This window comes from Misgurnus anguillicaudatus, chromosome 3, assembly GCF_027580225.2.
Source record: "Misgurnus anguillicaudatus chromosome 3, ASM2758022v2, whole genome shotgun sequence".
Lineage (NCBI taxonomy): Eukaryota > Metazoa > Chordata > Actinopteri > Cypriniformes > Cobitidae > Misgurnus > Misgurnus anguillicaudatus.
This window is the reverse complement of record NC_073339.2, coordinates 48,899,800-48,912,544: the sequence shown is the minus strand read 5'-3', so window position 1 is coordinate 48,912,544 and position 12,745 is coordinate 48,899,800. Positions and strand designations below refer to the sequence as shown.

Below are 12,745 nucleotides of genomic sequence, written 5' to 3'. Positions count from 1 at the left end.
TGGGACTTGGTAAAGGTGTTTATTCCCAAATCATGTCAGATACAAGCTTTAAAATGTAGTGTTCAGATGATGAACTCTTGACAGGTTCTGTTACCGCAGCGGCAGGACACCTCGTGATCTGGATGACGTCCTATTGTGTAGGAATAATTCCAGGTCAATTCACTTCCAGCTTTAATCGTCCTAAAAATGAACACATTTAAGGAAAAGCATTAAGAGACTGATTGTCTCTTGATGTTATCAAATATGAAAAAGTTTCATCTCTCATCCTGGCTGATTTTATTCAAACTAAACTGCTCATTCGATCCATTTACTTATGTTTGTGGGACTGAATTAAATGTGAAGCAGTGTATTACGTAAGGAATAATTTATGACAGGCCGTTGAATTATTCGAAAATAATGCACACCTGAGGTGGTAATGTGTCACGTTGCAAAGCGACTGTGATTGTCAGTGAACTACGGCTTTGTGTAGTAAATGCCGCTCCATCTAAAACCAGGTGATAGAGATTTATTACTATCAAGTAACTAACGGAGATGCCCATGACAATCATATATGATTTATCGTGCGGCCCTAACCACTGCTGTACCCCAGACTTCATTTTGACTCTGTGGTTTCCCTCAGATGTGGTTCTTCTGACCCATTTCTCCCAGCAGTCTGTGAAACTCCCATCATTTCCTGTTATTCTAACGCTTCCCAGACAGACACATACACTACACATACACAGAGAGGAAGTGACATCACTCACCTGTTTGTAAAGAAGGCAATGAGTGGGAATTTTGGATCGTGTGTATCAACAAAGACATTCTGGACAAACAGGTTAGGCTCACAGCTGTGCTGCAAGTTTAAGAAGACTGATGTTAGAAATCATTCCTAAAAAAACATCTATGACCTTAACATGATCAGTGTTTTATAAAGCTCATAAAAACAGATATCTTTTATCATTGTGGATGGAAATGAAGTCTGTGAGAAGAAATCACGTGATGTATGGTTCACTATAGCCGAGGGGTGGCGAACGTCGGTCCTGGAGAGTTTAGCTCCAGATCTAATCAAACACATCTGAACAGATAATCAAGGTCTAAAGAGTTACTAGAAAGCTGCAGGCAGGTGAGGTTTAATCAGGGTTGGAGCTCAAATCTGCAGGACTGCGGCTCCCCAAGACCTGCTATAGACTGTAAGTATGAGGGTGAAGTGCTGTGAGTTACATTGATAAATCTGGCCACATTTCCCTCAGTAGATGCATTGAGATAATACACATCTTCATCAGAGGACGCCGTCTCTGCTTCATCACTGTGTCCATTTGACTCGATTAATCTGGGCTTCTTACTCAACACATCTTCATTCTCTAGAAACACAAAGAAGAGATTTTCTGAACACGTGTCATACGTGATGTGTGCGTGAATGAATGTTGTGTCATGTGATTTTACCCGTTTCACTGCAGTCTGGAGAGGAGATCGCCTGCCGTTCATATAAAATACAAACATACTGTTAGTACGCCAACAAACACTGCAGGACAAACAGAAATACCAAACCAGAAACATCTCTCTGATGAAGCCAACACAGAAGTGACTCCGCCTATTTGGGTTATCTGGGAGTGACACGGGGTGACACGTTTGCAAAGATGGTGATGATCGGCACCCCCCACTTTGGCTTCAAAAATGCTTTTCAGAAACCTACGATTGACATCACGGACACTACGTTCATGTTTTATACAGTCTATGGCAGTGTTTCCCAATCCTGATCCTTGAGGAGTGTAGGGAGACACATTCAACATTCTGGAAGGAGGCTGATGAGTTAAATCAAGTGTGCTTAATAAGGAGACATCTAAAACTTTCTTGGAGGTGGTACTCGAGGACCAGGATTGAGAAGGACTGGTCTGTGGTGTTTATTTACATAACTACAGCAAGTGATTATATTCAGTATTATAACTTCTGTCATGACCAATTAAAGCAGATTAACATACAAGAAGAACAGACACGTCATGGAAGATTTACAGGCCGAGCTTTGCCGAATCGATTTTTTCAAGTCTCTAAACATCTGACCATAAACTCAACTGACTAACTCTATTACTCATAAATCTGGTCAAGTGTACTGAACCCCGAAGATTAGTTACCAGTCCTCATCTTAAACAACAGCACTCTATGATGAATGTAAATGACCTTGTGGCGAGCGTGTCGTCTCTGTTGACTTGGACTCGGTCCGGTCTGATCCGCAGGTCTCTGAATAACAGGAACATACAGCGGAGGTGAGCGGTCGGATGGTTCTGTTGGGTTCTCTTTGGGAAAAGTCCATTCGTCCACCACCTCCACATCATCATCAGACATCGGTGGCTCTTTCGTCTTCAGAGCGACCGGTTCAACGTTCTGCTCTTGTCTGAGGACCACACCTGTAGTTCCACAGTTATTTATTATTATTATTATTATTATAATACAGATAGAAAACATATTGATGGTTTTAAATGTGGCTCATTCAATCAGTTTCAAGGCTAAACCACTTTCTTGTTTTTACTGTCAAACTGTTTTAAACTTAAAAGGAGAAACAATTCAATGAGATGAAGCATTTGATGTACTGAATGCTCTAATTCAAGTTATTTCATCTATTATATGCAACATATTCAATCATATATAAAATGACATTATTTTTGTGGTCCTACCAACTCTGCAACAAACACGCGAGGATGATGATGATGATGCACTACTGTACCTGCATAAATACAAACGAAAGTTCCCTGGTCCAGGTCATCTTGGCATCGAACGGCCCAGCCGCGGTCAAGGGTACGAAAAACCTGCAGACGCACACGCAGTCCTCTCTGTACCACACGATTCTGACAGCGACCGCGTTCACAGCTGCACCACGGGCCGCATTCGAATAACCTGATAAATCACATGATAAACAAATCACATTTGTCCTATAACCCGACGAATCACAATCCACCGTACAGAGAGGCGCACTGTTCACGTTAAAGACGACATGAAATGACCTTTTTACTTTTATCTGATCATTAAAATCAGGATGTGATTTTATCCATCAGGAATTGATGGGATAGCTCAACCCACCCAGATTTCACAGGCGCGTGGAGTCGCATGTGTTCGTATGATTGATGTTTACGATCACCGGTTCCTGCTGTGACAGACAGCTGAAGGCAAGCACAGTTCTGGACATCTGCGCAGCCGTCCGTGCAGTCGCAGCAAGCCGAGAAGAACGGAAGTCGGCCGAGGAAGCAGCCGTGAGGCCAGCGCTCCTTACGATAACGAAACTCTTTGGGCCGAAGCTCGTCGACTTCGTTACAGAGAGAAACGGGAACCGGCTCGATCCCGTGGCTGAGGTCTCGTTCGAACACAACCGAGTGAGCGTCAGGCCGCTGCGTCTGATGTTCTGGAACGATCTGTGGATTGAAAGTGAAATTGTCCAGCTGGAGGAGACCCAAGGTGTCAGACTGGAGCAGGAAATGAAGAACGTCATCCATCGAGCAGAGACTCCGTCCGCACGGCGCTTTATAAAAGACGTCTAAATCCTGAGAGTCGGACTCATCCTCCTGCTCTGTGGATGGGTGAGTCAGGTCGCGGTGGCGCTGAAACTTGCACAGCATGGGCACTCTGAGCGGGTTCTGCCCCAGGAAGTGATAGGAGTGAGCGGGCAGCGGCGGGACACACGCCGGGCCGCAGTCGTGCGGTTGGTAGTTTAGTGGGATGGGGGAACCGAGATCCTCAGAAGAGAAGCTCAGAGGAGACATCAGCGCCGTCGGGTCACGTGAACACAGAGCTTCGTTTCTACTGGCCGATGACATCTGACTGTCTGAGCTCGAGTCCACATCATTTGAGTGCCTGCAAACATGAAATACATTAGTACACAATACACATGCAGCAGGTGATATTCATGAAAAAGGTCTCAAAACCTGAAAAGTGTCAGTGAATAAACATACTGCAGAAACATGAGATGTAACCATTACTGGTTTAATGATTAACCGCAATAAAAATGGCCAGCGGTTAGTATAACTGCATTATTTTTTATTATTGTTTAACTGTGCCAGTGTCACAGCTCTTAAACCCGTCCAGCTCCAGCATCAACCAATTTAAGCAATAATGTGAGACAAACACATTCATTCACATCTGCTCTCATGTGTTTGTGATGACAGTGATTCACTGACTGAATTTAAATACAAAAAACACATTTAGTGAAATCTAGTTGTCCTGAAGCATGTTCATTTAATATTTCTTTAGACAGATTTATCTGATGAGTTTAAAGGGGCCATGTCACAAGACTTTTTTAAGATGTCAAATAAATCTTTGGTGTCCCCAAAGCACATATGTGAAGTTTTAGCTCAAAATACCATATAAATAATTTATTATAGGATGTTAAAATTGCAACTTTGTAGATGTGTGCAAAAATGTGGCGTTTTGGGTGTGTCCTTTAAAATGCAAATGAGCAGAAATTCAAACACTGATCACAATGATGGTGGTTTGTTGCAATTAAACTCAATTGTGCTTTTCTCTGCACTAAATGGCAGTGCTGTGATTGGATAGTGCAGATTAAGGGGAGGTATTATTATAATAAGAGCTCCTTATGACATCATAAGGACAGCCAAATTTCAACGACCTATTTTTTATGTGCTTGTAGAGAATGGTTTACCAAAACTAAGTTACTGGGTTGATCTTTTTCACATTTTCTAAGTTGATAGAAGCACTGGGGACCCAATCATAGCACTTAAAGATCACGTTCTTCCTGATCCCATTTTTTAAACCCTAGTTAGTGTGTAATGTTGTTATAATAGCATAAATAATACCTGTAAAATGATAAAGCTCAAAGTTCACTGCCAGGCGATATATTTTCTTCAATAGAATTCCTCTTTAAAAGCCTACAACGAACGGCCGGTTTGGACTACAGCCCTCTACTTCCTGCTTTAATGAAGTCAGTATAACAGTTTGTTGACTAAACTCCGCCCACATGTATACGTCAATCACCAGCTTTGGCTCAAACGGCTCTGCTAAGCTAAGCTGCTATCGAATCACAACACACTAAACAAACTACACAATCAGAACTTGTTACGTATTTCTGAAGGAGGGACTTCACATGACAAGGAAGACATGAGACTGTTTTGAGGACAGTGAAAACAGCGCTATACAGATAAGTAAATTGTGTGAAAAATACCGCGTTTTTTACACGTGAAACATGAACACATGTTATATTGCCCACTATAAACACAATCAAAGCTTCAAAATCACAGACAGAACGGAAAAGATTTTCATGCCATGGCCCCTTTAACGCTCTGTTTTTGTTCTGTGTTGTGCAGCTTTACTATTGGGTCATAAAGTTCACCTTATTTCTAACAATATACGCACACAGATGACTTTCTGATTTATGTTTATATGAAAATCTGATTTACTCACTTATGTTTTATCTGAACCTTAACAATTATCTCACCACACCAAATGTTTATTGATTTATGTTATTTATTTGTTGTTTATGCCAACAAAAGTGCACTTACATGTCATTGTGTAATGATTGATGTATAGACGATTTTATCAGACACACATGCGTTGTCGCGGTTACGCTTCTGGACTGAACTTAACTTCCGGTCTCTGTTTGTTTAATGGTCTGACTAGTGTCTAAACTAAACTCTGGAACAAATACCTTGTCGAAAATAATAAATGTAATAAACGGCGATCATGGATTAGTGCTATGTGGTTTGGTAGTTGATCTGTATTTGTATAGATTATATAGTACACATTTACACAGTAATGTCAGCTCAGTGTCGTTTTTGATACACCATAGTTATGATTTAAACTAAGGTCATTTTACACTTGTTGTTTATTTATCTTGTTATCAGAAATAAACTACTCAAAAAGGAAGTTTTGTGTAAGTTTACCAGAAGTAACGTTTAGCCCCGTTTGTTTATGTTATTACCGCTGAAAGCATCTCTAAGAAACAAACCGTGAGAGAAGATCCTCAGTCATAACACCGTTCCTCAATCTATCAGGAGAACATTGAGACTCTGAGACAGTGACCGTCAGTATATCTGAAACACAACATTAACATTACACATGCTGTACTATAATAGAAATAGTGTTATAGAGAAGTGTTAAAGCACTGGAGCACAAACCTTCATCGATAAGAACCTCTTCAATGTTATCATTCTTCAAAACATTCACTTCAGATTCATGAACAATCTTCATTGCCTTTACATAATCTGAACACAAAACACACCACAATTATATAACAATCATTAATGCATCAGGACAACACATCACAAAACCTGTGTATATGTGTGCGTGTGTGTGTGTGTGTGTGTGTGCGTGTGTGTGTGTGCACCTCTGTCTGATGCTGTGTTTGTTGTGATTGCTTCTCTTAGGTGTTCCAGTAAATCCAACAGTTTATCAAACACATCATCAACATCCACCTCCTCCCAGAAGTTTCTCGCGCTCTCTGGAACCCAAGTGACATCTGATCAATAATCAATAATCACGTGAGATAAAGTGATGATAGATCAAACATCTTACCCGTGTCCATCTGCATCTGTGATGAGTTGAGATGATCGATTATAAACTACAGATCAGACACGAAGTAAGAAACACGAGAGGAATGATTCATGAGGAGTCTTTAGAGGAGCATCTTTACACAACATTCATTGTAAACAATAAATCAAATCTTTTCCTATGAACGCGTTGATTTACAATAGAATTGCAACAGCACGAGATTATAGATGTTTTACCAACGTGAAGCAAATAAACGAAAAAGTTTAACTGATTTATTACTTGAATTACTTTACTGAAGTGTTAACACGGAACCGATCCAGTAAAGAATCACTAATGATGCTATCCGAATCCTTTAAACAGTTTTAAATGATTCATTCGAATTGATTCACACGCCTTTGTAAATCATTCCGCCCTTAAACCATACAGCACGCGTCAACTTTATACAACCTTTATATTAATATAGTGATGAACAGCAACATTAATGCACTTTACTACAAATATCACAGGTAAAATGCTGCACGTTTATGTAACCAGTTCATTACAAATCAAATGATTCACTAAAATGAATCAGACTCCATGTTTTGTTTCGGTAAGTTACAAGACTAAAATAATCGATAACCGATGTCACAGACAGGCAGTGTAATCGCACGATATTTCCAGGGAGTTTGTTTGCGTAATATCACAAGAAATCATCTGTCTGTTTGTTTTATTTGTCGAGTAAACGCGTTGGTTGGTTTGTTAACATGAATACTAGATCAGTTTTATACGACACAATGTCCCGTAAAGGTTATGTATTGTGTTGTAAAGTTACTGTGAGGTTTTGTAACAGTGATAATGCAGAGTTGTGTAACAGCTGATCTACAGACAGACACACAGCAGATGACATCGTTTACAGTAAGTTGAATTTATATTGACATTATTTAACTGTATACACTTATATTGTAATGTAATCTCATTGTTTAAGCTGATCTTTATTTTCTTTAACCTTTTTACTGCTTTATATATGGTGACAATGCTGAAATTAAACACAACCCTTCACAACACAACATTTAAATAAATGAACAACACTGTTGATTTTGTAACTGTTGTTTGTGCGATACTGTACGTCTATTGATTTAATGTCTGCATTTAATATTCACAAGTTTAAATACTGTGATTGACGTCTGACATGTTGACAAGATTTTTTTGCAAGTGAACATATATAACAACAAGAGAGTTGTAGTAATAAATTGTACATAAATGATTGACACAATCTAACAAAAACAATAACATAAAAATAGCCCCCCCCCCACCAATATAAATGTGGTGCAGTTTATATGTCCATTTCAAATTTGCAGACATTGTTATAAGGCCCTGGATGCTTTTATACATTTATACAACACATTACAGTATTGATTGAAATATTAATAAAATAGAAAAAAATCTACTACCAGATTCATTTTATGTATATAAAACTTCCCCATTAAAACCATTGGTTGAATAACATATGCTTTATCCTTTTCTATTCCACAATCATTACCAAATATCATATCCATCCAACCCATCCAGTTTAGCAACTGTATTAAAAGTCCTGTTCTTTGATTGCTTTGATTGTGTTTACAGTGTGCAATATAACATGTGTTCATGTTTCACATGTAAAAAAACACATTATTTTTCACACAATTTACTTTATCTGTATACTGCTGTTTTTCCTGTCCTAAAACAGTCTCATGTCTTCCTTGTTCTACGAAGTCCCTTCTTCAGAAATACGTATCGAGTTCTGATTGTGTGGTTTGTTTAGTGTGTTGTGATTCGACAGCAGCATAGCTTAGTAGAACTAAGGAAGAACATGACCTTTAAGTTTTCTTTAAATTTTCGACATCAACCCAAAATATCTTTGTATGCAATGTTATTATATTATTACAGAATTCACATGAGTAGTCAATATTTAATTTCAATGTTTTCTCAGTGCAAGGCAGCAGTGTGTATTGATAAATAATGTAACATCTTCCTTATGAGCATGCACCATGGGTGTGCCACAGGGCTCTATATTAGGGCCTTTGTTGTTTTCTCTTTATAAAAATGATTTTCCATCTGTGTATTAATGCTAAAATGATAATGTACACTGATGACATAGTGGTGTATGTTCATGGTAAAACTGTTAAGGATGTTGCCCGAAAGTTAACTGAGGAAATGACAGAAAAAATCTAGCGAGGGATATCTAACATCATGTATTAAGTTCCTGATAAAATTATTTGAAATGAGTATTTTTGTTGTATATTTTATAAGGTATGGTTTTCACATAATTTTTTTGAAGAAATAGTACTTTTCTAGGTGCATACATGTTAACAAGGTAAACGATTTAATTTTTGCTGATATGTGTGCACAGATGTGTCAGGCGCGTGGTACAGTCATGAACGCGCTGTGGGGAATGTGTGCGGGAGATGCAATGTCGATGCCCGTTCACTGGTACTACAACACGAGCGACATCCCGCGAGACTTCAGTGGATGGATCAGCGGTCTGAACGCGCCGCGGGAGCGCCACCCATCCAGCATCCTCACGCTTTCTAACGCAGGTAACTCGCACTGTGCATGACACAACAGATGGATCTGATCAATGGTCAGAGATGAATAAATGAATAATTGATTAATTGATGATTTGATTGATTATGTTGCATACAGCTGGCAGTGGACGCAAAGCCGGGTCATCTGGTACCAGATCTCCAGTGGTGGGCAAGATCATACTGCATGATAAACTCAAGTTCTGGTTGGATCAAAGTGGATCAGTACATTATCATCAAGGTAAAGACCTGCTGGACCATCACGTGTCCCACACCTGAGCCTGGGCTGATCCAGATCTCTCTTGTATGCTGTAGGTCTCCAGGCCGGTGAGAACACATTGAACACACTCTGTGCTCTGAGAGCGATCCGGGTTCTGATCAGAGGTCAGTTCAGAAGTGTGGCGGACGCAGACGCTCGTGCCGCCGTTCTGTCCGACTACGTAAAGTTCATGACGAGTCCCGGCTCACACGATGACACGTATGCAGAATCTTTCCATAGATCTTTCTTCTCTGATTGGCAGGAACTCAGACCCACATCACCAAGAGAGGTAAAGGCGTCACTCGATGGGCTTCCTTATTCTTTTAGCGTGTCAATCCTTAACGTTAATCCAAAACGTTAACTTGCATTTGTGACTTCTGTCATCAGGTTCTGGAGTTTGCGGAGCAGCGGTCCAAACGCATGTTATACGCATCATTTCCTGACAGTCAGTTAAATGCTATTGGTTGTCTCCCCATGGCTATTCCATTTGTCCTTCTGTCAGCCAATGAGGAGGAAGCAGTGAGTGTCCACCAGTATCATCTAACCATTGAGACTCAATACGAGACCATTGGTGACCCAATAACCACAATCTGATGTGTAAACTCACTGTTGTATTCATGTGAATGTGTTGAGGTCTCAGCTGCAGTGGAGTTTGTGAATCTCACTCATCCTCATCCAAATCTGAAGAAGTTTGTGTCCCTGTACGCCCGCGTGCTGTATGCCACACTGAACGGAGCGTGTCTGAAACGTCAGGCGGAGACGGCCCTGAAATCACCGGAGCTGGATGCATGGCACACGTGTCAATACTTCATAGAGAGAGCAGAGAGGTCAATATAACACTTCTGATAAAACTTTTCTTTTTTAAGAAAAATTTGCCCTATTTTAGAACCAATGATTATGGGTTAAAATCATAATCATGATTATTTAACACGATTAATCGATGCATTTATTTAACCTTTTTATTAAGTAAGTGTTACAATACAGACTATAGGCTACACGTGTCCACATCGGTCCAGCCGCACACAATTTATATTTTAATTGCACAATAATTGCTTTACCTTGATTATCTTTTTTTTTTGTAAATGTTTGAATCAAAAATTTTAATTGAAAATCAAAAATGATTAATTGCACAGCCCTAAAACAGACATTTTGTGCAAATATTTTGGTGTAAAACATGAAGATTTTTCCTGACAGGTTTTGTAATATTTACATTTAGCAGATGCTTTTATACAACAGAGAAAACACTGAATTGATTCTCAGGGAGGTAATAATGTTAGAGATGCAATACAAAGTTTCAACACATTTCAGAGACAATAAGTGTGAGTATAGACCCCTTCACAGATTACATCACAGGCGGTTCCCACTGCGCATGTCGGGGTCAGAAAAGTCATTACAGCAGATTGAGTTGAAAATGCCTACTTGCGTCTTGGACTTTTAAAATCGCACCGCATCTGTGGCTGCAAGCAAAAGATCAAAGAGGCTTGTGTTTGTAGTGCTCACCTCATTTCAGGTAAGTCATCATTTTTCAGCCCTGTTAGATTAAACTAGAAAGCCTAAATAGTATGAACAGTTTGACCCCATGCTGCGCGCGCACCCGATACTCATTCAATGTTTACAAACCTTGAAGGGGTCTATAGTGCTATAGTAAATGCTCATTTATCTGATGCCTTTATGATTTTCTCTGTTCTGCAGGTATCCCAGCTCATCAGAGGAACGTCTGCAGGTTCATCAGAGCGCCGTGGCATCCCTCGGTCTCGCCTGCTATATGCAAGGTGAGAAAACTCCAGACAAGCCAATGCAAACCCAGAAACAATCTGTAGTGTGATATAAATGTGTGTTTTGTGTTGTTTCCCATTCAGGAGCTCTGAGTAGTTTGTTTTACCTGGCGTACTCCTTTCATAATGATGTGACAGAGGGGATCCTGACCAACACCAACTGTGGAGGTGAGTTTCTAAATGACTCGGTGCGTGTGTGCACGTGTCACATTGGTTATGAAAGTGTCGACTCATACGAATACATGTCACGACTTCTGTGGACCACAGCAGATGTTCAGATCGGCATCTCTTTTCTTTGCATAACAAGCAATAAGTCTGTGATGGGTCAGTCAGATTCGCTGCTTGTTATTTATTATAAGAAACTTGATTTTGTGCTGACAGGTGAGAACTGTAACAGAGGAGCCGCATTAGGAGCTCTGCTGGGCGCCAGGACGGCGTTTGTCGGCTCATCCGTTCCTCAGAGGTGGAAAGATGGGCTGAGAAATGCAAAGGAGCAAATCTCTGAAATCCTGGATGATCTATAATGAAGATTCATTGTGTGTTTTTCTCTCAAACGTCCTCCTCCGACTGCTTGACTGTTTAGTTTTTGCTCTTTACTCTTGATGTAAATGTCTTTATAAACCCCCACAGGAAACATTGCCCACAGATGTGGTTTCCACCCTTCAGTGTGGCGACACAGAGCGTAGATACCTGCTGCTTCTCTTAGTTTTCAATATTATATCATGACCTACTTGCATAATTCATGCATTAAATAGAAACAAGATTAAGTTATTAATAAACATGAAGCCTTTGTGTTATTAAAGTGTGGTTTTGACAAATGAGTCGGTTGACAAATGTTTTTCCGAGTCTGAATGCTGTCAGAAGACGCTGAGACAGACTTGTGCACGTTTTACATTTAATCTATGCAAAATAAATGAAGCTTGACAATTTGTAATATGATTAAAGTTTGAAAAAACAAAAAAATATGATTTATATGTTTCTGTGTAATTTATGACAAATCTGCAAATAAACAAGTAAGTTTGCATTGTGTCATTACTCTAATAATTCTTCATTATGTTTTTAGGGATCAGTTTCTCAGACAGAGTTTAGATTAGTCCAGGACTAGGCCTTAGTTATATGGACATTTAAGTAGTTTTTACAAGCATACTTACAAAAAAAAGCAATATTGGTGTGCATCCTGAGATGACAAATCCATGGCACTGATATATGTTAAGAGATACACAAGGTGTTTTTAAATGAAGGCAGCTCAAACATGCATTTTAGTCTGGGACTAAACTTAAGCCCTGTTAGTGAAACAGCCCCTTAATGTGAGCTGTATACGGCAGAAAGGATTGCTACACTAAAGGATGTTAATCTTTATTAGTGCAGGTTGTGTACTTGAGTTGTAATAATAATAGTTGAGATGTGACAGTTAAACTGTTCTTCACGTCATGTGTCTGTATTTCTTTATCTTAACAATCTTTTCCATTTGTTTGAGTTGAATCTGACGCTGCGTGTATTTGTGCGATGAGGATTGAATGAGCTGAATTCAGTTGTGCAGTGTAGATTAGCGTTTCATTTAACCACACGTCTATTTTAGCTCATAGATGTGTGACACTTCAAACGGTCCTTCATTCGGTAGCGTGTGAAAGCTGCTCGCAGACCTCGGAAGGAAACACGAGCGCTTGTCAGGCAGAAGAATAAAACCTCATGCACAACGAGAG

General features: G+C 39.7%; 2 protein-coding genes across 2 annotated transcripts; one reads left to right on the top strand and one right to left on the bottom strand.

Annotated features, from left to right (window-relative positions):
- Window positions 1-6,898, bottom strand: setdb2 (SET domain bifurcated histone lysine methyltransferase 2). The gene is made up of 11 exons (XM_055206320.2): window positions 6,493-6,898; window positions 6,305-6,418; window positions 6,096-6,182; window positions 5,927-6,011; window positions 3,052-3,819; window positions 2,699-2,868; window positions 2,155-2,381; window positions 1,423-1,453; window positions 1,201-1,340; window positions 744-832; window positions 1-180 (listed from the first exon to the last, which is right to left on the bottom strand). Exons 1-11 carry the CDS (start codon window positions 6,506-6,508, stop codon window positions 63-65), a joined length of 1,845 nt encoding a protein of 614 aa, XP_055062295.2. The 5' UTR covers window positions 6,509-6,898; the 3' UTR covers window positions 1-62.
- A 207-nt stretch (window positions 6,899-7,105) lies between these two features.
- Window positions 7,106-12,064, top strand: LOC129445171 (uncharacterized). Its single transcript, XM_055206328.2, has 9 exons — window positions 7,106-7,362; window positions 8,837-9,023; window positions 9,130-9,249; window positions 9,324-9,556; window positions 9,655-9,786; window positions 9,901-10,094; window positions 10,960-11,039; window positions 11,127-11,210; window positions 11,424-12,064. The coding sequence occupies exons 1-9, from the start codon at window positions 7,303-7,305 to the stop codon at window positions 11,564-11,566; spliced, it is 1,233 nt and encodes a 410-aa protein (XP_055062303.2). The 5' UTR covers window positions 7,106-7,302; the 3' UTR covers window positions 11,567-12,064.
- Window positions 12,065-12,745: the final 681 nt, after the last annotated feature.

Bases quoted from the DNA above. Each gene is read 5' to 3' on its own strand.
- setdb2 (XM_055206320.2), bottom strand. The intron at 6,012-6,095 runs GTTTGTGCTCCA...GTTGTGTTTCAG, and splicing joins AGAGGTTCTTATCGATGAAG to ATATACTGACGGTCACTGTC. The intron at 1,341-1,422 runs GTAAAATCACAT...TTGTGTTTCTAG, and splicing joins TCCAGACTGCAGTGAAACGG to AGAATGAAGATGTGTTGAGT.
- LOC129445171 (XM_055206328.2), top strand. From the start codon at position 7,303: ATGCAGAGTTGTGTAACAGCTGATCTACAGACAGACACACAGCAGATG. The intron at 9,557-9,654 runs GTAAAGGCGTCA...TTCTGTCATCAG, and splicing joins GACCCACATCACCAAGAGAG to GTTCTGGAGTTTGCGGAGCA. The intron at 9,787-9,900 runs GTGAGTGTCCAC...GAATGTGTTGAG, and splicing joins CAGCCAATGAGGAGGAAGCA to GTCTCAGCTGCAGTGGAGTT.